Here is a 26054-nt window from a genome sequence, read left to right as displayed (position 1 = left end):
AGCAATTGGGGTAGATGAGGTGGGAAATCCTGGAATCAAAATGTGTAGACTATTAGAATGAGCAAGAAGCAATCCCTTTCCTGCCCAGAGAAAAGCCAAAAATATTTGGTCCATTTTCTTAAGAAAGAGAAACAGCCAATTAGTCCTCAGGGAATTAATTTTAATGTAACTCTCTGTCATTTTCCCATCCTATTGGCAGAGCAGGAATAATGAACGCAAGAATGTACTCATGAGGGATTTAGGGGCAAAGACATACCTTAAGAGTATTACCTAGACAGTAAATATAGAAAAGGCATTACCTAACTTCAAACAATAACATAAATACTTATCATTCAAGGCTAACTACATGTGATTACTCCATATGAAGTTCCCCAAATGGTACGTAGTACTTAGTGATCATATTCTACATTGCATATCAAAACACAGTCGCTTGCGTGAAGAAAAGTGAGAGATTGTGTGAAGGGGAGTGAGAGGACAGTGATGTCTTAGATACCTGGTTTCTCATGACTGTGATGGCATACATAAAATCCTAGCCCACAGCCTCATTCTAGCACTATCAGACTTGGGATCAACTCCATTAAATAGTCCACCTGAAACAGAAACAAATTTAACTGATCTACTGAGACACAGAGAGAGAAAGCTGCAGAAAACAGTTAAAGCAAAGTACGAAAAAGTGACTATTTCTGCTGTAATTTTTATAATTAATGTGTTTTATTTTTTATCTAAATAAATCTCTATTGCCATCCACCAAAACTCTGCTAAATTTGCAGCCTTTCAATACTTAATCAGATCTGGTTGGAGATGTCCCTGCTCCTTGCAGGGAGGTTGGACTGGATAGACTTTAAAGTTCCCTTCCAACCCAAACTATTCTATGATTCCACAAAAAATATCTTTAAGCTCCACTGTGTTTTGATATAATTTCTTGCCTTCACATCCTTGTCTCCTAATATGAATTAAATTCACAAATGTCTCTTTGAATAAACCCTCTCCCTATCTACTGCTCTGATGAACAATCTCTCCTCAGTAGCTGAAAAAAGCCCTAAGGCCAAGGAATTCACTAAACTAGGTCAAACACTAGCTGTAAGGGATTATGATACCTGAAATCATGTAATCATACTACCTTTTGCTCTGCTGCCACCTCCCTAAATTGTCCTGATAACTCTGCATCAATTCTATTCTCCTACCACAGTGATTTCAGACTGTGTACAACTGAGTAGTAAAGAAGCCTCACCAGAGCTCACACAGTTCTACTGCTGCCTTCTGAATCTCTAAGTGACGAAATCTTGTTATTTCTTACAAAAGTACAAGCCTGACAGTTGTAATTGACTTTTTTTTTTTTTTTTTTTTTGGTGCTTCCTTTCCCTGCACCCTCCAAAAAGAGAACGAGATTGCTCAGGAACTGGCAGCAGTTTAGTAAACAGACTAGTCCATCAAGTGGGCCAGATCTCCCCAATCAGCTTCTGAACACCAACACTCATATTTTGAGCTTCGTAATATAAATAATAAGGATATTCTGAGGTTACTACAGATTGCTAACACTGGAGAGTCAGCGGCCTCACTAAAACAGTTCTTTCAGCTGAAGTCGCATGATTCTTATAATGAAAAAATCAGTAACCAGTTGTACCTTCTTCACCCTATTGTTCTCTGATCTGGACAGTCACTAGGATTACACAGTGGCCCTGCTCTGTTCTTTAGGTAAAGGCTTAAAATAAGCAGTTTCATTTGTAAACTGTAAACAAGTGACATTTTAGGGTCCTGCACATCATATACATACTTATCTATTGCAAATGAAGACTTTTTTTGAACCTTTTTATTAGTTCATGTAACTCATTTCAACTCAAGAGAATCTAGTATGTCTAACTATAATTGATTTTCTCTCTGCATTTTCCCTTCAGCAATATGAAGCACAATCAACTTCAATTTCAACCCATTTTATGCTTATCAAACCAGAAATAACTACACAAGTGTTACAGTAATTGACTAATTCAATTCATAAGTTATTCTAACCTTACAAACACCCCCTTAACCAAACTATAGAACTTACTAATCTTACCAGAAGTTATTGTCATTCTAAAAATTCTATGTAAACATCGAACACCTACAGTATTACTAACAGTAAAATTCAAGAGCAGGATTTCATTATTTTAAGACTTTAAACACCAAATCCCTGCTCTCTGCATAACCAGTAAGACCTCTGCCTAAACTCAGATCAACTAAAAGATTCTCACTGATGTTGCTGTCTTTTAGCACAGGATCACAAGATGAACTGAAATCAATGAACTCCATGAATGCCATTAAAGAGACCTGTGTGTGTCTCTTGCTTCAGTGACTTTATATATTGGCAAAAAGAAAAAAAATACTGAATATGGTATTTGTTAAACTTGTACATAGGTGTTCCGTGAGTATAATGCATTAAAATATTGCTTTAAAATTAGTAGTAGATTTTAAGTTTATGGCTTCTCTCTAGACAATAGTCCTGCAAATCAGGGAATCTGTTAAGAAATACTGTTAACAGTATCTGCAATAATGTTGTAGTTAAAATTTCAGTGAAATGCCATAAAAAAAAAAAATACTTTTTGAGGTTAATTCTCACCTTAGAAAAAATAATTGCTCCAACTGTCCTGGCATTATTTCTATATTACACTTCCATAAAAATGATATTTACTTTGTTAACTGTTTGAAGCAGAGCACAACAATCTATGTATTGCACTAAAAACAAAAAAAGATAAAGATTTAATGAGACTTCCTAGAGTCAGAGCAAGCTAATCACTGTGGCCTGAAGATAAAAATACAAGTTATCCATAACTGCCCATTTTTAAAAGACAAATTCCTTTTTACAAATTTAGTGGCTTCTTTGCTGTTCTTCTTCCCCTACCCTTTTCACTAGACTTCACTATTTATTACACATTCTCAAGATTAGATCCTGCACATGGATGCCTCCAGGTAAACTCCACATAACCAACTACAGTAAAGAAATAACAGAATATACATGTTAAAAGGGAAGAACGAGAGAAAGGAGAAGTTACTGTAAATACGACCTCCTGGAGGAAAGAATGTTTCCTTAGGGAAGTCCACAGAAGACTCATAGTTGTCTGAATAGTAACTGTAACACTCTCTACCGAGCTGTGCAGGTTTTACAGTCTTTACCACTTACAGTACACTTACATAATAGCATAAGAATCTCAGCCAGACACCATCACTTACAAACTGTATCCTCTGTGACAGCTATGGTCACTTCTCAGTGCCATACTAAGGCCTTTGAGCACAACAAAGACTAGCACAGAACACGAGACATGAGCCAAGTGTGAAAGACTTTCTGGAGTCCACAATTATGGTCAAAAACACACAAGAGGAGAACAGAAACAGCTGCAAGTGAAAGGCAATACAAAATTGGGAAACAACTGCAAGAAGAGGAGCCTTTATCCAAAAGAAATGAGAATTACGTCCCTGGACATACCAGAGAGAGTAGAAGCACCCTTCCATCATGTCAATACAAGCTCTCAGTTTTCAAAAAGATGGTAGTGATGGGAAAAATATTTTTAAGGGATGCCCTGAGTCTGGCTGGGATGGAGTTAATTTTCTTCATAGCAGCCCACATGATGCTGTGTTTTAGATTTGTGACTAAAAAAAGTGTCAATAACACACCAATCTTTTAGCTATTGCTGAGCAGTGCTCACACAGAGTTAAGGCTTTCTCTGATTCTCATTCTGCCCTACAGTGGGCAGGCAAGAGCCTGAGAGAGGAGACAGCTGGGACAGCTGACCTGAATTGACCAAAGGGATATTCCAGGCCATATAATGTCATGGTCAGCAATAAAAACTGGGTAGTGGTTTTTACCAAAGCAGCTGTTGCTTGGGGACTGGCTACGCATCAGTCTGCTTGTGGGAAGAGATGAGTGATTGCTTTAGCATCACTTGTTTTCGGGTTTGGGGTTTTCTTTCTTTTTTCTTTCTTTCTTTCTTTCTGTCTTTCAATTATTAAACTATCCTTATCTCAACCAATGAGTTTTCCTGCTTTTGCTCTTCCTGTTCTCTCCCCTCTACCACTGTGGAACAATGAATGAGTGAGGGGCTCTTTGGTCCTTAGCTGCTTGCTGGGTTCAACTCCCAAAGAGGGTAAAACAATCTTTTGGAACTTTTGCCTTCAACTGTTCATTGTCTCTCCAAATTTGGGAGTTTCAAAGTACCTGGTAACAAAGATTATCAGAAATTGCCTACCATCAGATGAAAGAAGACAAATGGAAGATAAAAGGAAGGCCTTTTAGAAATTCTGATAACAGTAAATTGCATTTATTGATATTTTTCCTAGAATCAAATAGTTCTATTCAAATTGGGATGAATTACATCTCCTACACTAGACTTTAAAGAAAAAGTCACTGAATATAATCAAATACAAGCTTAAACATCTCATTCATACGAGCCTTATTATTCACAGAGCATTAACATCATGAATGTTCATATGCTAAGCCTGGTCCATATAATACAATCCCTCTTTTGCTCCACTAATAACTTAATTAAGCAGCACAAAAGTATGTAAATGCTTTACACACTTTGGGAGGTAATGTAAGTTAAAAAAAAAAGCAATAAACCAGTGCTTTTCTTCTTTCTTTTTTTAGATACAGAGTATGCCTCCTATTTCCAGTTGTTGAAATTTGAAAGAAACAGAAAATTTAACATGAATAGCTTCATAAAAGCTATGACCACCACTCTGTAAGACATTAGAAACGGAAGTATGGAGATCTATGGCAATTTTTTTTAAAAAAAAAACCTTGCATCTAAGTATTTATCCACACAGGAAATTTTTCAGTAATTTCACTAGGAGGGCAGTAGTGATGCAGATAGTCAAGTTACGGATACAAAGACATTTCACTTGATTTTTGAAGACATACTATAAGATTAACAACTTTGCAGGATTTTTTTAAAGAGAAAAATAATGCTGGATCATACCTTGATAAATGTTGTCTTGGAATCTGAGAACCTCAATGTTCATTACTGCATGGAGTGTAAAGAACCAACATTCAGTGATAAGAACATGAGACAAATAACACTGCCGCTGTCACCTTCCCATGACTTGGGCTAAAGTGGTGATCACTGTCTCTGACTAGATAGAAAACATTTCTTCCAGTGCCATGAAAATACTGTGCTACACTGACTTTCCTGCTTGCTAGTGATTCGAGCCTGAGGACCATCATACAATGAGGAGTTCATGATCCACTCAACAACTGAGCTAAGCAGGCATAGGCCTGTGCTGTGCTATGTTGTGCTGCACATATCACTTGGCTGAAGGATAAAGTTAGCCCACTAATCATAAGGCAGAAGACCATGGGCAGCTCCCCCTTAGCATTTGGCAATTACATCACCTGCATGGTCTTATCTTAAAAGTGAACCACCATGTTGTCATGTGAGCATCTTTTTGCTTGACAGTAGAAATGCTGGATGAAATTCCTTACTTATAAGAAACATAAAACTAAATTATTTACTTCTAAGAGCTCTAAGATCTGTAATGTTGCTGAACCTTAGAACAGCAGGATCTGTGCAGTATATCATGCCGTGACTGGAGGTCTGTTCAATGTTGCGAAACATAGGGTTCCCACCACCTGAAGGGATGTAAGATTATCTATGCTAGCCCCTTTCTCCACCTCAGAAAAGGTATTTAAATCCACACTTGATGGAGTCCAAGTGCCCCTCAAATGGAGGTCTGTAACACACACAGTTGCACCAGTGCATTACATCTGCCACTGAAAATTCTGCAATGTACAGTACAGTCAGTCTCTGCATGTAGCGGAGTCCTACTGTCTCCCAGTGGCTTCAGCTTCTGTGTATACATTACACAGCAGATGCTCACTGGTAACGTTGACAATTTCCCAATAGCTTCCAAAAAAGAAGAGGCAGCAAAAGGGGATATGATGAGCAATTCACACAGCTTTCTCCCACACAATCATTCTACTTAAACTCCAGCAAAACAGGCGGTGGGCCAGAAAACTGTTCTGAAGATATAGTACAACTCACATAGCATCTTTCCTAGGGCCTTGTGGACACTCTTCTGGCAAATTATGTATTCTACTCACATAATGAAGAAATTTTTGTCTAGCTGGGAGAGACAACAAAGAGGAACAACCTGCTGCTAATATTAGAATAACTGATCAGGTCTAAAGTCTGTTTCCTGAATGCTGCCAAAGACCTCTAGGAAACAAGGAAATCAGGACTGTCTGTTGAATCAGAGGAAATGCACTGAAAGCACTGCAGATTGGACACCCTTTCATTATAGCACTCAGAGACTTATTAGAAAAGAAGTACAGACTATATAAGGGGTAGACTACCAGACACTGAGTTACTGTCTCATCCTAGAGATAAAGGCAATCTCCACTAAATTTGGTTTATCTCCTCTTGTTATAAAATGTAAATATATCACCGGCCAATTTTTCAGGGCTGTTACAATGATTAAGTAATTAACATCTGGAAAGCTCTTGAGGAAAAAATAAACTCTAAAGATTAGAAGAAGAGTTCTTAAAGTAGAATCATAGAATCATAGAATGGTTAGGGTTGGAAGGGACCTTCAAAGGTCATCTAGTCCAACCCCCCTGCAAGGAGCAGGGACATCCCCGACTAAATCAGGTTGCTCAGAGCCTCATCCAGCCTGGCCTTGAACGTTTCCAGGGATAGGGCTTGCACCACCTCTCTGGGCAACCTGTTCCAGTGTTCTACAACTTGCATTGTAAAAAATTTTTTCCTAATCTCCAATCTAAATCTAGCCCCCTCTATTTTAAAACCATTACCCCTCATCCTATTGCAACAGGCCCTACTAAACAGCCTGTCCCCATCTTTCTTGTAGGCCCCCTTGAGGTACTGGAAGACCACTATCAGGTCTCCCTGAAGCCTCCTCTTCTCCAGGCTGAACAGCCCCAACTCTCTCAGCCTGTCCTCATAAGAGAGGTGCTCCAGCCCTTTTATCATCTTTGTGGCCCTCCTCTGGACCCTCTCCAACTGGTCCATGTCCTTCTTGTGTTGGGGGCTCCAGAACTGGACACAGTACTCCAGGTGGGGTCTCACCAGGGCAGAGTAGAGGGGGAGAATCACCTCCCTCGACCTGCTGGCCACGCTTCTCTTAATGCAGCCCAGGATGCGGTTGGCCTTCTGGGCCGCAAGGGCGCATTGCCTGCTCATGTTAAGTTTCTCATCCACCAGCACTCCCAAGTCCTTCTCCTCAGGGCTGCTCTCAATCCATTCCCTGCCCAGCCTGTATTTGTGCTTGGGATTGCCATGACACAGGTGCAGGACCTTACACTTGGCCTGGTTGAACTTCATGAGGTTGGCACGGGCCCACCTCTCCAGCCTGTCAAGGTCCCTCTGGATGGCATCCCTCCCTTCCAGCGTGTCGACGGCACCACACAACTTGGTGTCATTGGCAAACCGTCCATGTCGCCAACAAAGATGTTGAACAGGGCCAGGCCCAACACGGACCCCTGAGGGATGCCACTCGCGACCAGTCTCCATATGGACATTGAGCCGTTGACCACCACTCTCTGAGTGCGGTCATCCAGCTAACTCCTTATCCACCGAGTGGTCCGTCCATCAAATCCATGCCTCTCTAGTTTAGAGAGAAGGATGTCATGTGGGACAGTGTCAAAAGCTTTGCACAAGTCCAGGTAGATGATATCCGTTGCTCGTCCCTTGTCCACTGATGCTGTCACCCCATCATAGAAGGCCACCAAATTGGTCAAGCACGATCTGCCCTTGGTGAAGCCCTGTTGGCTGCCACCAACCACCTCCTTGCTCTCCATGTGCCTTAGCATGGGTTACAGGAGAATCTGCTCCACGACCTTGCCAGGCACAGAGGTGAGGCTGACCGGCCTGTAGTTACCCGTAATCACAGAATCACAGAATTATTATCAAGATTGGAAAAGACCTAAAAGATCATCCAGTCCAACCATCACCAATACTTCTCAGCTAAATCATATCCCTCAGCACAACATCCAAACGTTTCTTGAACACCCCCATGGTCGGTGACTCCACCACCTCCCTGGGCAGTGCATTCCAGTGCCTGACTACCCTTTCCAAGAAGTAATATTTCCTAATGTCCAGCCTGAATCTCCCCTGGCGCAGCCTGAAACCATTGCCTCTAGTTCTATCACTGTCTACACGAGAGAAAAGGCCGACCCCTAGCTCACTACAACCTCCCTTCAGGAAGTTATAGAGAGCTATAAGCTCTGAGCCTCCTCTTCTCCAGACTGAACAATCCCAGCTCCCTCAGCCGCTCCTCATAAGGCCTGTGCTCCAGACCCCTCACCAGCTTCGTAGCCCTCCTCTGAATGCGTTCCAGGGCCTCAATGTCTTTCTTGCAGTGAGGGGCCCAAAACTGAACACAGTACTCGAGGTGCGGCCTCACCAGTGCCGAGTACGGGGGGACAATTACCTCCCTGTTCCTGCTAGTAACACTGTTTTTGATGCAAGCCAGGATGCCGTTGGCCTTCTTGGCCACCCGGGCACACTGTCGGCTCGTGCTCAGCCGAGCATCAATCAGTACCCCCAGGTCCGTTTCCTCCACACAGTCCTCCAGCCACTCCGCCCCAAGCCTGTAGCGCTGCCTGGGGTTGTTGTGGCCGAAGTGCAGGACTCGGCATTTGGTCTTGTTGAACCTCATCCCATTGGCTTCAGCCCAGCTCTCCAGCCTGTCCAGATCCCTCTGTAGGGCCTCGCTACCCCCAGGCAGATCCACACTCCCAGCCAATTTGGTATCATCTGCGAACTTACTGAGGGTGCACTCAATGCCCCCATCCAGATCATCAATAAAGATATTGAAGAGGACAGGCCTCAGCACCGACCCCTGGGGAACACCACTTGTGACCGGTAGCCAGCTGGATTTAACTCCATTCACCACCACTCTCTGAGCCCGGCCCTCCAGCCAGCTCCTTACCCAGCCAAGAGTGTACCCATCCAAGCCATGGGCTGCCAGCTTCTGCAGGAGAATACCGTGGGAGACAGTGTCAAAGGCTTTGCTGAAGTCTAGGTAGACCACATCAACAGCCTTTCCCTCATCCAGCAGATGGGTCACTTGATCGTAAAAGGAGATCAGGTTGGTCAAACAGGACCTGCCCTTCATGAACCCATGCTGGCTAGGCCTGATCCCCCGGCCATCCCGCACATGCCGCATGATCTCCCTCAAGACTATCTGTTCCATAACCTTCCCTGTAACCGAGGTCAGGCTAACAGGCCTGTAGTTCCCCGGATCCTCCTTACAACCTTTCTTGTAAATGGGAGTCACGTTGGCAATCCTCCAGTCTTCCGGGACCTCACCAGTCAACAAGGAGCGCTGATAGATGATGGAAAGCAGCTCGGCTATCACCTCCGCCAGTTCCCTCAGCACTCTTGGGTGGATCTCATCCGGCCCCATGGACTTGTGGCAGTCCAGTTGGAGTAGTAAGTCTCTGACCGTTTCTTCCAGAATCACAGGGGGGTTAGCGTGCTCCCCAGCCGAGACTACCAGGTCAGAGAGAGGAGTACCCTGAGGATAACTGGTCTGACCTTTAAAGACAGACGTAAAGAAGGCATTCAGAACCTCCGCCTTTTCCTTATCCTCAGTGGTCACATTCCCAGCCTCATCCAGCAAAGAGGGGATATTCTCCTTTGTCCTCCTCTTACTGTTAATGTATTTATAAAAGAGTTTCTTATTCCTTTTCACCCCAGTGGCCAGGTTAAATTCAAGCTGGGCTTTTGCCTTTCTGATTTCACCTCTACACATCCTAACGACTTCCTTGTATTCATTCTCAGTTGCCCGTCCCTCCTTCCACAGGCGGTAGATTCTCTTCTCTAGAAGACATCAGCTATCTCTCAAAGCAATCATTAAAAAATATAGTACTACCTAAAGTGCATTTCTATCTTTAAAGTTTCTGCTTTGTTACTGCATCACAAGAATTACAGATAATAAATAAGGCAGATAATCACTGAACTTTCACTTAAGATTTCTAAATTGAGAAAAAAAACCCCCACTATTACTGTGAAACTAGCTTTGAAGAAAAGAAGAGATGGTGTTACAAGTCCTGATGCTGCAAACACTTAAATCTAGCTCAAATATAAGATTATTTGTATTAAAATCATGGAGGCTTTTCAGAATCATACAGACTGGCATATGTGTCAATTGCCGGAAATGGACTTCAATTATCACCACCTTTGACTTCAACCACACCTGTGTGGGCTTCCTGGTGTGAGCTTCCTGGGTACACTTATCACTGGAGCGGTGTTTCATAGTTAACTATTGCACAGTGTATATTAACATATGGTAACATTTTTAATATTGTGAGCATGCATAAAGATTGAACAACGACAAGAAAAGAGGTGATTGAGCATAATGACTAAATAGCATAGAATCATTACAGTTGGAAAAAACCTTTAAGATCATCAAGTCCAACCATTAACCTAACATTGCCAAGTCCACCACTAAAACATGTCCCTAAGTGCCATGTCTACACATCTTAAATACCTCCAGTGATGGTGATTCAACTGCTTCCCTGGGCAGCCTGTTCCAATGCTTGAGAACCCTTTCAGTGAATAAATTTTTCCTAATATCCAATCTAAAACTCCCTTGGCCCAACTTGAGGCCATTTCTTCTCATCCTATTACTTGTTACTTAGGAAAGGAGACAGACATCCACCTCGCTACAACCTCCTTACAGGTAGTTGTAGAGTGTAATAAGGTCTCCCCTCAGCCTCCTTTTCTCCAGACTAAATGACCCCAGTTCCCTCAGCTGCTCCTCATAGGACTTGTTCTCTATATCAATATTGTGTAAAACAATATAGAATTTATTTTTCATCTTTCATATTCCCAGCAATTTCAGGGAAAATACAGTTCAGTCCTCTCCAATGGACATCAGTGAGATACTGAGGGAATAACATGTTTTCAAAGTCTCAGTGGACTTCAGCCAAATGCAAAAGACAGCTTAAGCCCAAATGTAATGGAATTCCAAAAGGACTGTAGAGTTTCACAGACAACTACTTCAGCTCCCACTTAGATTTACAAAACACAATACTGCAAATTATGATGCATATAAAACGAGCTCCTTGATATAATCTTCAGTGGCAGATCTCAGTTGCATTACCTTTTTACACTTACTAAAACATGTGATTTTACAGTTACAGTTCTCAGCTTTTTAAAGTCAGGAAGATCCTTTCCACTATGATGTTATCTGCCAGTAACCTATTTCAGCCACCCGCATAACTGAACACATTTAGAAAGTTACCAGTGTGTTAACAGTCCTCCTATGCATCTTACGTTTTACAGAAAGAGCGATAACTGAAATCAGAATGTAGCCCCATAATATTATTTTCATCTTTGCACATATATTTCTTTTGAAATGGATTCTTCAAAAGTGTAACAGCTTAATTGCTTCTTCTATTTGGAATGTTTCATTCTACCTAAACCTTCATTGACAATTCTGATGTGAGTACTAGGAGGTTTTTTTTTTAGAAGAAAATATACCCACAGTCAGTTTCATACTTTTAATACCTAAATAAATCAACCAAACTCTGAAAAAGACTTCCTTGAACACACACAGAGATGGAAGCTTGTGTTCCACAAAAACCCGCATTATAAGTAGAGTATGCATTAAAATAATTTTCTATAAATAGTAGAATTTGTTTTCCTAGAATCCAGACTTAGGAACATGAGGTTTTGTAATTTTTTAAGAAAGGGTTGAATAAGCAACAAATACTGAACTCTAAACGGAATAAGTCAGGTAGCTAGATGCAACAATGCCCTGCAATTCAGTGATGGCAGAAAGCCATGATTTGAAATTAGTTATACTGCACATAAGCAGTGTAAAAGCATCAAAGCAGCTAATGGATTAATGCACTATATAATGAAAAAAATAAATTCCACTACCATAGAGTTACTGATCTGGAAAACATAGCAATGAAAAATACCTATGTTTGCTGATAGAAATTTAAGTTCTTTACATTACCTTCAAAAGAAAACAAAATACCCTTCCTGTGCAATACTTCGTCATATCCTCAAGTTTTGAGTAGTTCTGCAGGATGTAACCTTCATCATATCCTCAAGTTTTGAGTAGTTCTGGAGGATGTAACCTAACCATTATATCAAATATAAAACACATACTGTCAGTAAAATGCAAAATGAGAGTTAAAATAAAAGCCAGTCTTTCAGAAGTACCGCACTTTCAGCACCAAGATGTGCATACTGAGCTTTCTACCAGTGGTAGTTACTATAACTTGGCTATATTATAATCTCTATCACCATGGCTACTCACCAAATATGCCACAATTTTGGTTCAGAGTCTCAGAATCGCTTATATAACACCCTACCCAAACCAGAGGCCCTGCTTGTGACCTTTCCAGTTTCAAGTTTATTTTGTACAGACTTTGCCAGTTTTGATGAAATGCACGAGAGAAAAATGCTCCAGGTTTTGCATGGCACAAAACCAGAATAGATTCTTACAATTGAATGCTTATTAAAAAAAAAAAAAAAAAACCACTTGTTTGTATGTAGATAATATTCTGCTCAAATTTCAAGACACTAGAAAACAAAATTTCCTTTATACTGCCTTTCTGGTTCCAGATACCTTCAGGGATTCAAGTGTCTGGAAGGAAAGATCTACACGTCTATTGGATACCTTTTCCCTACTATCTCCACAGAAGTTAACAAAAGATTTTATTCTTTATGTGATACATAATGAGGCCAGTAACATCACAAACACACACTTACCTACTGTACCTTCCAGATACCACAGAATCCTAGAGGAGTCCTGTGGTTTATGCCAGCACAAGACACCCATTCAGCTTTCTTTTTATGTCACATTGATAAAGTTGGAAAGATCTGTAAATTGCAGGAGGAAATGAGGAGGTAACACAGCTACAAACTAATTATGGCCTCCACTGGAATCTGTGGATTAGTTCTGGAAACACCAACTGATTCCATGAAGACTGCAAACCCATAGTCACAAATGCTGTGACTTCCTTCAAACATAAAGAACTAATTGACCACCATGACACCTGAGTGATTCAGCCCATTTATCTTTTCTTTTTATAAAAACAAATGCATCCATCAAATTTAAAACTACCAAAAAAAAAAAATAAAGTATCTGTTAATTCACATGTTATTTAAGCATAACAAAAACTTTTTTACAATGAGCATGGTCAAGCACTGGAACAGGTTGCCCAGAGACCTTGTAGAGTCTACGTCTTTGGAGAGAGCCAAAACCCAACTGAACAATGTTCAAAACAACCTGCTCTAGCTGGTTGTTTTGAGCAAGGAGTTGGACTAGATATCTCCAGTAGTCTCCTCCAACCTCAACTATTGTGTGATTCTATGAAGACTGTAGTAAGAAAGCAAGAGAAATATAACATAAACAGAGTAAAGCACCATGTGGTTTTCTGATTTTTAGATTAGGGTCCAATCTGAAACAAATAATTTGTGATGGAATTCATAAATGTAAGAATGCTGAGCTCTCCTGAGATGGTGTCTTTCCTGTGCTTTGATTCCACATAAAGTACTATATAGCAAAAACTGGGAAAATAAAATTAAATCCATTATTACCTTTTAAGCATCTTATATTGAAGCTTTTAAAAATGGCAGAAAAGAGACTATTAATTCACTTTCTTCAATAATTTCCCTTCTTTCACAACTAGTAATTCCAGTAAAGGGAGAAAGCATTGAGTATAGAGCCTTCTAGAGTGCAATTTGACATACAATACAGCCTACTGGAAAATTACAATCAAATCCTCTGGAGAGGTTACAAATCTACATTGCATAAGCTATTTGTAGCTAATAAGTTTCAAATAAAACCCACTGAAGTTAGAACTGTGATACAGCTAAGAAAAAGAAGAACCAGATGAAAGCCAGTGAAGCTGATTCTGCTCTTTGTACATAAATACATTCACCAAGTAGAACCTGCAAGTGATTTATGTAGGAAAACAAATTAATCACTTTAAGCAACTGAAGCATTTGATATTTCATGGGATTTTAATGGAGCTGGCAGTTTATTCATACACATATATGGTCTTCATTACATTCACTCCTGAAAGCTGCAAGTTAAACCCTATGAACCTTCACACAGCTGCTGGATACTTAAGCTTCAAACAAACGGAGTAGATTCAAATTAATCTATGTTTGATCAGATGTTACACTTTTTAGATTAATCTATAAAAAAAAGTATCAGAAAATACACATAATTTTTTGCAGTTACCCAGCAGTTCCATTGCATCATCTTCATTGTCAATATCTTCTTCGGTTACAGATGGAGCTGTGCTTTGAGCAGAATCAAAGGAGTCCTGAGAAAGCATGGCAGCCAGCAGTTTTTTATGTTGCTGCTGTTGTTGTTTTAGTCCTTTGGTCTTTGGCTCCATTTTTAAGCTGTGAGGGAGGAAAGCACAACTTTCTTACTGGTGCTCTCTGCAAAATACGTCACACATTTGTCAAATTACTGTAGCCCATGATGTCCTCCAGATCTGAAGGTTAACACGAAGAGATTACACACAAACCAGCTGGCTATAACTCATTCCATGATCATTGGAAGCTGTAAGTCAGTTTGTGTTTTCAGTTCCTATCTAAAGTTTTGCTTGAATGACGATGGGAAATTTCCCATTGACTTTAAGGACACTAATCAAGTCTAAATAAGCTACAGGCACAGAACAATAAGATGTCAATTAGTAATCAGTATTGCTAAGGCTTTGATCATACAGCAAAAAAGCTGAGAACAAAGAGCTGCTCCTTTGAGTGGTTACGTTATCATGACCCCACAGGACTAAGTATTAAATAGTTGTAACAATCCTCATGGTTTGTTGACTTGGGTCCCTAACCTAAGTAATAGACAACTGGAACTGCACAGAACTTAGCAGAAAGCTCTAAGGCAGGACTTGCTGCAGTTAGCAATTTCTGATTCCTTATGATATCAAGATAAAGACAATGTGACAGAAGTCTGGTGCCCTGCATGAGGGTATCAGCAACACCTTAGACTGTCTTATGGCCTGTTGCATGAATGCAGATGCGTTGCAAATGTGTGAAATTTAGTATCATTAATGACAGTTCATTTCCCAGTTCATTGCAAAGATAAACACTAATAAGACAAAGTGGATCTTAGAGATGAAGAACAGGCTTTGAGTTTAGGACATTAGATTATAGATGGGGCCTCTGCAAGCTCTAGTTCATTTTGGGCCCTAAGAAACAAGAGCATCACGTTAAAAATCACATAAAATCCCCACTGGGTACATACATTATCCCTTGGGGAAGTTTCCCAAGAGCCTTTCTGCTTCTCAGAATTTTTCCAGGAAATTTTTAATGTAAAAGACTACTAACAATGACTTGGAAATGAGTTTAATCCTACTTTTACTGTGTTCAAATATCTGAAAGATGAGCACAGTACCAGCAGGATTGCCATTAGCACTCTTATATGGTTCTATTTGGTTTGCATGGCAAGGTTTTGGTAGCAGGGGGGCTACAGGGGTGGCTTCTGTGACAAGCTGCTAGAAGCTTCCCCTATGTCCGACAGAGCCAACGCCAGCCAGCTCCAAGATTGACCTGCCACTGGCCAAGGCCAAGCCCATCAATTATGGTGGTAGTGCCTCTGTGATAACATATTTAAGAAGGGGAAAAAGAAATCCTGCACAATTGCAGTTGCAAGAGAGGAGTGAGAATATGTGAGAAACAACTATGCAGACACCACGGTCAGTGAAGAAGGAGGGAGAGGAGCAGAGATTCCCCTGCAGCCTGTGGTGAAGACCATGGTGAGGCTAGCTGGCTCCCTGTAGCCCATGAAGGTCCACGGTGGAGCAGGTATCCACCTGCAGCCTGTAGAGGACTCCACACTGGAGCAGGTGGGTGCCTGAACAAGGCTGTGGCCCCATGGGAAGCCCATACTGGAGCAGGCTCCTGGCAGGACCTGTGACCCTGTGGAGAGAGGAGACCACACTGGAGCAGGTTTGCGGGCAGAACTTGTGACCCCACGGGGGACACACACTGAAGGAGTCTGTTCCTGAAGGACTGTATCCCATGGAAGGGACCCATGCTGGTGCAGCTCGTAAAGAACTACAGCCCATGGGAAGGACTCATGTTGGAGAACCTCATGGAGGACTGTCTCCCATTGGAGGGACCCCATGCTGGAGCAGGGGAAGACTGTGAGGAGTCCTCCCCCTCAGAAGGAAGGAGTCACAGAGACAACATGTGATGAACTGACTGCAACCCCCATTCCCCATGCCCCTGTGCCACTGAGAGGGAAGGAGGTAGAGAATTTGGGAGTAAAGTCCAGGAAGACGAGAGGGGCGTGCAAAAGGCATTTTAAGATTTAGTTTTTATTTCTCATTACCCCATTCTGATTTGATTGGTAATAAATTAAACTAATTTCCCCAAGTTGAGTCTGTTTTGCCCATGATGGTAATTGCTGAATAATGAGTCTCCCTGTCCTTACCTCGATTCATGAGCCTTTCATATTTTCTCTCCCCTGTCCAGCTGAGGAAGACAGTGATAACAGTAGCTTTGGCAAGCATCTGGCATCCAGCCGGGGTCAACCCACCACAATGGTGCCTTATCACATATTAATACCTTGCCTTGCTCCCTTATGGCAGAAACAGAGCACGGTACAAAACCAGTAACAAATACAGTCTTTCCTCTGTAGCAATCCAGAACATTGAGAGCAAAAAGAGGATCCTTCAACAGTTTGACAAGACATCACCAATACAGCTACTTCAGACTCACTGCACTATCTTTCCCAGTCAAATTAGTAGTGAAACCTGTCCTTTCAGTTGCTCAAAATTAATTCCCCTTCTTTTTCTGAGTAACTGGGCCTGGCTTTCAGGTATACACGTGTGCTTTTGTTGCTCATCATCACAGGAATGTTGTGTTTTTAAGGAGGAAATAGCAGTTGTTCCCCACAGTCTACTACTAAATGGGGCAAAAAAAAGTGAGGTTTGTGGTTGCGAGGATAGAAAAAGCAGACAACTCAGATTCCCAAATATCACGTACTATGTGTACTATGATCTGCTTTACTATGAAAGACCAATACTGAAAATGCGCATGTGATCAACAGACCAGTGGTCCACAGGAATATGCTCTTCCCTGCAGCCTATTCAGTCCCCTACAGAATGCTATCAATGTGTAAGGACCCAGGGCTTCCCCCTCCACCAAACAGAAAAAAACTTGTAAGCTATGGTCTTTGAAAGCAACACAGAGAAGGAGTTGCACGACACTGATGGCAATTACTCCACTAGTGATCTGTTAATGCCTAACCCTCTGGATATTTATATGGTATTTCATTTATGCAGCATTTCTTGTATTTAGTGATAGTTAAAAGAAAACATATTACCTGGAAATAACATGACAATTACAGTTTTCACTTTCCCATTCTTATGCTGTAACTGAAGACTAGGATTAGTTTTGAGATTTTGCTGGTTTATCACATAAATCCTGATAATTAGTAACAAATAAATGATCACTTTTTACTGAAAGTGTTGCTAAATCAAATTTAACAAGATATAACTGGAAACATTTCATATGAATTTCAAATTTCTCCCTCTTTCAGTTGTCAGGTAAAAATGAAATTCTTTTAGGCTCTATTAGCAATGAAGTAGATGAATGAAATATAGATGAGGTAGACAAAATTCTTTACAACTGATAACAACTTCACTCTTCCAAGAGTTTCATTTAATCTCATAAAAATCGTACTATTCCCACTACTTTGAGATGTCCTAGGTATATGCTACATTATAACTAAATTATTATTACCTATCTCATGCATTTGGTGTATACCCAATTCCAAATTTTGCTAAGAGTACTTTAATTCCCAGTAATGCTGAATCAGACCTTGAAGAAATTGCCTGTTATTAGTGAACTACTATTAAACATTCAGATTAACTTTGATCCTCATGGGTCTTTTGAACTTACACATATAGGCATCAATTTTAGCATCACCACAATCCTAAAGTTCTGCAATTTTATTATTATTTTGCAAGACTGCAAACATGCTTTTTATAAATGCCTTACAAAAGCTGATGAAATGCTAATGAAGCAAAGAATTATACCAGACATAAAATCAGTCATTCAAATGAAAATCCATATGCCACACGTAATTTAGTAGTTATTAATTTCCACTGAAAATCAGTATTCCCACTTAACAATGCATATTTTTCAACCTAATGCACCTAAAAACTAGAGATATTGATGTCCCATGAGTCTTTCCTGGCATTAAGTACCTCATATTCTTCTTATTTCATATGCCAAGCAATTTTTGTCATGATACTCAACAAGACTTCTCAAATACTACTCTCAAAGCCATTAATCACATTTTTTAATTATAACATTAGCTGTGAGCTTGCACCACCCTCTACAAAGAGAAAAATATGCTGCTTTGAATCATCTTTGTTACTCAGAAGTAGACCTCTTTACTTCCTTCTAGAGATCAGAGATGCTTATTTCTGCTCCTTCCTCTTGAGAGAAGGGATACAATACCCTCAATTTGTTCTGCAACATGGAACAGATCTTTATGCAGTGTCTCTATTGGACTGGTGAATAAGGAAAAAGAAAGCCAGACCCTCACAATCAAGCTGCAGCGCCAGTTGTTGGCTCCACTACTTTCCCACGAACTGCACTGGAGAAACCCAGTGCCCGAGTTGTGTTGGTTCCAGCCCAACGTCTGGCTGAGGGATCATTACTACATGCTGCTACCTCTTTGAAATAGTAGTACTTGGAGCTTCCCCCACAACAATCTAATTAAAAGAAAGAACTGCGCATGGATAACAAACATTCCTAAATTCCCAACATGTGAGGAAAGTTAATGAATACAGCCTGTAAGAGTACAGCAAGTGACAGACTAGTTTCCCTGTGACAAGGAGGTTAATTCCTACATAGAAGGCACATGGAAGACATAGTGAAGGAATAGTCATAATTCAAACTGGGGGATAACAGGCTGGAGAGCAGCCTCACTGAAAGAGATCTGGGGGTTTGGGTTGATGGCAACTTTAGGATGAGGTAATAGTGTGCCCTGGCAGCCAAAAGGGTCAACCATGTTGTGGGGTGCACCAAGCACAACATAGCTAGCCAGTTGAGGGAGGCGATTGTCCCACTCTACACTGCACTGGTGCAGCCCCACCTTGAGAACTGTGTTCAGTTATGGGTCAATACAAGAAGGACATCATACTATTAGAGTGTGTCCAGAGGAGGATGACCAAGACAGTGAAAGGCCTTGAGGGCAAGACTTACAAGGTGTGGCTGAGGTTACATGGCTTGTTCAGCTTGGAGAAGAGAAAGCTGAGGGGTAACCTCATTGCAGTCCACAACTTCAAGGGGGAGGTGCTGACCTCCTCTCTCTTTTGACCAGCAACAGGACACAAGGAAATGGAACAAAGCTGCGTCAGTGGAAGTTTGGGTTAGACATTAGTAAAAGGTTCTTCACTGAGAGGGTGGTTGGCCACTGGAACAGGCTCTCCAGGGAACTGGTCATGGCACCAAGCCTGTCAGAGTTCAGGGAGTGTCTGGATGATGCTCTTAGTCATATGGTTTAGTTTTAGGTAGTCCTGTAAGGAGCAGGTAATTAGACTTGATCCTTATGGGTCCCTTCAAACTTGAGATACTCTGATAATACCTTAGACCTTTTCAAAGGGAAAGCAGAGAGTTTCTGCCTTCTTAAAAGAGGAAGAAAAAGGTGTTTGCTGCAGAGTATTAGTTATAACCAACGAGAAAGGCTACAGGGCTGAGGGGGAGCCAATTGACAGAGGTAGTGCACAAGCTTTACCCTTAAAAGAAAAAAGCATGAATGCTTTTTAAAGGAACATTGTGAATACTTGAATTTCTGTGATAAACAGGTATCTTTAAATCATGGAAAAGGGACTCCTTGGAAAAATTATAATCTCTTCCATGCAGCTGAAGCACATTAACAAACAAACATACTCCCTCATCCTCAGTCAAACTCAATAAATCATCAGAAGTTGTTTACTGTAGAGAATATAATTTTCTCTTTGAGAAAGAATTGTCACTAACACCAAGATGCTAAGTATAAAAACTGAAGATGAATTTAGGAAGTCCTGTTAAAAATACATAGATACTGTTTCCCTTGTCTATCTTTCCTTTAAATGAGAAAATTAGATTTATCACTAAAGTGTCAAGATTAACAAACAGCTACTAGCAACCACCAAAAGACAAAAGGGTCTGAAGAATCTGAATGAAAGCTATACATGACAAAATTATTACACAACTGGCCCCAATCTTGTCAACATACACTTAGCTTCATAAATGGGAGTAAAACCGTGTGATTGCAAACCAGTATAAAGCTAATCATATATAAAAGCATCAGAAGAAACCAGTTACATATTAATATCTTCCATTTATTCTACATGCTGCCACACTATGGCGCAGGAATTTAAAACTCCTGCACTCTGCTCTCAGAAATGGGGCATTACAAAGACAGCTCTGCTTCACAAATTATAAAATTTCTAGGCAGAACCAAAATCCCACCTTCCTCCAGGACTGCTGCTATCCTCGCTGTCCCACTGCTCATTTTTATTTCTTGGTATTGGCGGTTGCAGCATCTCAGCAGCCAGTGGGTCTGCATCATTCTCTTCACGGCCAATCCATTCTCCAATCACACGAGGTCTGAGAAGGGGGGTGTTAAAACCTGTTGTGTCCTGAAGAGAAATAAAAAAACCCCAGAAACACTGTACTGTTTGTTCTCCACCATATGTGCTAATACATAAATAAAAGAATAGAAAATAAAACTATTGACTAAAAAAGTACAAAACCAGTACAGCACATTATAATTTCAGAGGGCTACAAAATATTCAGAACAATCACAGACTAACAAAAAGATTGCCTTTAGCAAAATTCCAAGATGGATTTGCCCACACCGATGCTTCAAATCTCTCCCATTTCTTATTTTTCAATAGCAACCGTAGACATCTTGAGTATTGTCTTGAAAAAATTTTTTTTTTTTTATAAATGCACAACTCTTAAAATCAGCACTGTGTCAGTTCTGCTAAGCAATAGATGAAGTCACCTGTGTAATAAAGAGTCCAACCAAAAGATTGTTGTAGATTAATGGCGTCACTCTAATTTGCATTATGAATTAATGCAAAACTAATAAATACATCTGCATTTGACATTTTAAAAATAACCCTGCTGGGATTTACATAATGTATCTTTCAATTCTGAAAATGGTATTAACATTTTAATAAAATGCGTTTCTGAAACTAGTACTCATATTTTTAACCACTTACTGGAAGAAGATAGCTGGAGAGGATTACAAGAAGTAAACAAAATGCAACTGGAATATTAAAAAAAAAAAATAGTGTTGATTTGCATCATTATATTAGGAATTTAGAGTAAAGAAACAAATTGTCCTTTAAAATTGTATGAAAAAGCTGTTCTGAAGTGATGAGTACCTGGTCTCAATGTTACTAGAACAGCTGTAGACAAAGGGTCATGTAAAACAGTATCGTCAAACTAAAAAACAAGCATGTATGCAAAAAATAGATATGAAATGATGGTATAGGAATATGTCTTTTGCTTTAATTAAACTCTTTTCAAGGCTAGCAAAGACATTTCAAATACAGTGTCCCTAATTAGGAGAGATATGTTCTATTCCTATCCTTTGACAAGATAAAATTTTAGAAAAGCAAATCCTTGGCTGTTGCCTAGCTCAGTGTTTCAATAAATATTCCTGCCATAAAACAATGCTTTCCAAACAAAGAGCACCTGGAAAAAGTACAGCACAGTGATTACTTATCCTAGCAACCATATTTTCTCATCTTCCTAAAAACAAACGATTTTTAAAGTCTCTTCCTAATTGACACAGATAGGGTAAAAGCATAGTTTGTAGTAGAGGCCTCTACTGAAATGAAACAAACAAAAAAAAACCTCTGCAAACTGCTTTCATATTAATATATTTACCCTGCTCTGGCTAGACACTGTAATTTTGCTCAGCAGAACTCCAAGAGCTTCCATTTTGACAGAGCCAAAGACGTCCCAGGCCCCGGATTAGACACATTCAGCCTTGTTCTTTTGTTCTCCTTTCTGCAATGTGCCTGTGAGTGCATTACAGCACTCCACTCTCCATACATCTCTCCACAGTGCTCCATCACTTGACTAATTCACTTTTTACAAAATGTCTGTTTTCTGCAAGGTTGACGAGACATAGTAGGACCACTGAAAATGGAATGTAGGCAACACAGGAGAGAAATCTGAGGAAAACGCCATGGCTTCAGAGGGTTTAGAATACCTAACCACTGGTGTCTTTCTTTTATGTCCTTACAAATATACATTTTGTGTCTGGTGCTGTGTCATAGTCAAGTAATGTAGACAGTGGCCTCCGGTCACCTGACAGGCGTAACCTGACACAGATGTGACTACCAGTATATGCCTATGAGCTAGGAAAAGAGATTACTCCACTGCTCACAATGGCTTCACTACACAAGGTACCTGGGGTAGTTTCTACAAGTAAGAAACATTTGGCCCCTTCTGAGGTTTATTCCTGCTATTCTAGCCATTTTCTCCCTTCCCTTTTTTCGTAGGCTAATTTCTAATAATTAATTAAAAAATGTTCCTGCAGCTAGTTAAACTTGCAACAACTTGCAGCGTCAATTTTGCTAAAAGATTTTAGTCCCCAAAGTGAAAATGAAAAGCACCTAAAAATTTGCCCTTTTTTCAGTACCACAAGTTTCTCCTGACACTGTACAGTGCATCATAAGCATATGAATAAGCAAACCATGAATGCTGTGTCTATTCTTGTTATGCTGATTTCTATTCTAGACATTTCAGGGATTAAAGTAGCACTTTCATACTCTACTTGATAGAAATGTAATTTATATTACATAGTCATGCTTTGCCTCACTTTATCACCTTGCTTTCCTTTTTGAATCTTGTTAGATTAGTACACTACTTTTTCAGTGACCTAATTTATTTTCCTCCTTTCAACTATATAAGCAACCACAGTGAAAACAGTAAGTGGAGAATCAGAAACAGGTCTACTGAGGACACCAGGACATTTATTTGGCACCTTATTTCAAAAGCTTCCATAAATTCAAATGAAGCACTCAGTCCTCAAGCAATTTTTTATAGTTTTTTTAATATATAAACCTCAGAATCATAACTGATTTCCAATTTATATTCCCTCATAAATAATAGAAGAGATTGACAGTGACATTAGTGTACACAGAAATATTTTCAGGACAAGTAGGTATTTTAATCTGCACTAAATGAATCCAGAGGACTATTTTACAGTGTAGTCCAGGTGTCATCCACTTTTTATACACATCAGTAGCTATCAACTTGACACACTCGAGCTTCCTCCGTGTGAAGACCAGGAGAAGAAGGGAAAGACTGGAAGGACAGCTGAATCTCATCTTCATGTTGGACTGAGGTGTGGTTGCAGTATGCAACCCCTACCAGGGAGCACAACAACATTTGTGTCTCCATTTATTTAAGCATAGTTTAAAAAGCTCAGAATTTCCAATTTCTGATATGGATTTTGAGGGTACCTCCATAGTGAGAAATACTTTCGGGTGAGCAGAAATTTCTTTACTTTTAGGACTTAGAGTAGTTGTTTCCTCTATTTTATTAATTATAACCTGTATTCATTGCAGTAATACTACATGTAAGAAGAAAGTATACCTAGACACAGCATAGAAAAATGCTTGACTACTAACCTTGAGGGTCAAAATCTGTTATGAATTATTAGATTACCTTCACTCAAGTCTGAGTCTGGATCTCTATCACTTAGCTCTCTCCCATTACTAATGTTTAAAATGACTGAAAGATATTGCTGGGAGTTCTGGACAACTTTCACAATGTTATGACAGATCTCAGTGAGAGCTCCACTACATGAAGCATCACTAAAGCACCAATCTAAGGAATACTGGGATTATGTGAAATTCTCATCTATTTAAAAAGAAAATATTTCTAGTCTTAGTATTTGCAATTAAAAAAAAAAAACAACTTAGAAAACATTCGCTAAGTGTTCTTTAAAGAATCAAAAGCCACAAGACGAATAAACCTTCCCCTGCCTCCTCTCAAATAGCTTTAATTAATTTAGCCAGTCTTCAACTGTGACAAGAGGTAAAAAGAGTAACTCCTTATTTTGCATGGTCTGGAAATATTGCTGAAATGGGTACACTCATATAAACCCGTTCTGAACCAATTTCTGCATTGTAGCATCCTGGCTACATTCTGCTTCAATGTATTTTACAATGCAGGCATGCCACAGTGCAACATCTAATAGCATTTATTTAGTGACATAAACACAAGTAGGGTCTTCCAGTAGCAGCAAAATCCACAGGAGGCACATCATCAGTAGCCCCATGATCAGAGCATTCAGGCAGAGTTTCAGAGTTTCAGCAGTATGATTAGTCTATACTTCTGCGTGAATTTGAACTTCCATTTCCCAGGGAAGTGTCCTAACAAATTTAGGAAAAACTCTGAAACTCACAATGAATTCAGTGTTTTTTCCTTTATAACTTTTTAACCAAACTAGAATTTTGTGAATTTCACTGAAAGGCTAACATCCTAGCTCAACTTCTTTGTCTGTGTACACAAAATTCTCCATATTATTGAGAAGCTTTAGAAACCATACATTTCCAGGCGTAGTTTCTGTGCAGCAGTAAGGAGGGCAAGTCAATTCAGAAATTTGTATTATATTAAGATTGCACTTCAGCCCTAAAATCTGTGAGTCACCTTCTCATTTTGTTTCCTTACAAAAGCAGTGCCAGTTGCTGATTTTACATAGCTTCCATGGCCTAGAGACGTGGTCTGAATCATCAAGAGAGACTGACCACCAAACTCTGAAGGTCTGAAGTAAATGAGATGAAAAATCTTTACCATAAATCTGTTTTAATTGCAGTAATCTTAGGAAATTTTTTTTGTAATTATATTAGTGAATTCTGAAATTGTACTAGACTGCATCAAACTGAAAGCTTCCATTTTGACTGACCTTGTCTGCCCATATTTTCTCTGCCTGTGCCTTGGACTGAAGCCCTAAGTACTGGCACAAAGCTAATAATAGCAGATATTTGACAAGAATCCATTTAAATGAAACTCCCTTCTACAAAAGTGATTGTAATTCAGAGCAAACTGGTTTTCCAAATCCAAATGCTCAAGTAACTAAGCAACTAACTAATTAACTGGATTACTTGGAGGAGGAGTCACATCAACCAACAATACTTACCAAGTACTCTCCTGACAAAGGCAGCTAGAGGTTACTGCAGCCAAAAAGAAATATTAAAAAAAAAATACTTATATAATGAGAAACAAAAATAAAGAAACATACACATGCATTCTCCATTTCCTCCAAGTTTAAAATCTAAAACACAGATAAAACAGCAGAACTATGGGCTCTTCCCTAATCCTCAAGAATGTTCCTCATCATCAGGAAAATAAAGCAAGGAAGAGCATATAGAAGAATTTATTACCGTGTTTACTTTTATGTCTCTCATGACATCTATGTAATGACAATGTTATAAGAGAATCCAATGCCAAGTTTGGGCATGCTGCTCTAGACGCATGACATATACCTGAAGGCTTAAATGGTTAATCCAAACCACAAATGAACATGGGTTGAAAAATGATACAGTGCTGCCACAGCCTAGATAAGGAAGCTGTAGTATCAGCATGTATCTCTAGGAAAGGAAATACAATAAGCTTGACCACAGTTATACCTGAAAAATAAACATCACCTGGGAACATGCTCAGGTGAAACGGAACCAAAATCTGTAAAATGTTAAACCATTGTCAGGTAGTCTTTGGTGCTTTTGGCTCAAGCCAAATAATACACTTAGAAACAAGTCATTGGAACATTTCAGGAATTAGTTCACATAAGGGATCATTCCTAAGAGGCAGGACTGCACAGGATGGTCCCAGCTATACTTAATTTCTTAACACAGAACTAGCCTTTATGTTCATTATTTCCATCACTTGGAACATTGAAGGTCAGGTTGGACGGGGCTCTGAGCAATCGGATCCGGTCGAAGGTGTTCCTGCTCCTTGCAGGGGGATTGGACTAGATGACCTTTAAAGGTCCCTTCCAATCCTAACCATTCTATGATTCTAAACCAAGAAATAATAGTGAAGTTCACT

The 26054-nt window shown here is 39.9% G+C and overlaps 1 protein-coding gene across 4 annotated transcripts in view; it reads right to left on the bottom strand.

Annotated features, from left to right (window-relative positions):
* The window catches only part of C2H8orf34 (chromosome 2 C8orf34 homolog), a 201167-nt gene that overhangs the window by 113684 nt on the left and 61429 nt on the right, over positions 1-26054 (bottom strand). For all 4 annotated transcript variants that reach the window (XM_086742392.1, XM_086742396.1, XM_086742394.1 and 1 more), the window contains 2 exons: positions 20448-20617; positions 14194-14360 (listed from right to left, as the gene is read on the bottom strand). In XM_086742392.1, coding sequence (XP_086598518.1) covers positions 14194-14360; positions 20448-20617 — 337 coding nt within the window. The remainder of the gene's footprint in view (positions 1-14193; positions 14361-20447; positions 20618-26054) is intronic.

The sequence above is a fragment of the Chlamydotis macqueenii genome, chromosome 2 (genome assembly GCF_036417535.1).
Source record: "Chlamydotis macqueenii isolate bChlMac1 chromosome 2, bChlMac1.mat, whole genome shotgun sequence".
NCBI lineage: Eukaryota > Metazoa > Chordata > Aves > Otidiformes > Otididae > Chlamydotis > Chlamydotis macqueenii.
The sequence above is the reverse complement of the archived record's forward strand: the minus strand, read 5'-3'. Positions and strand labels throughout refer to the sequence as shown.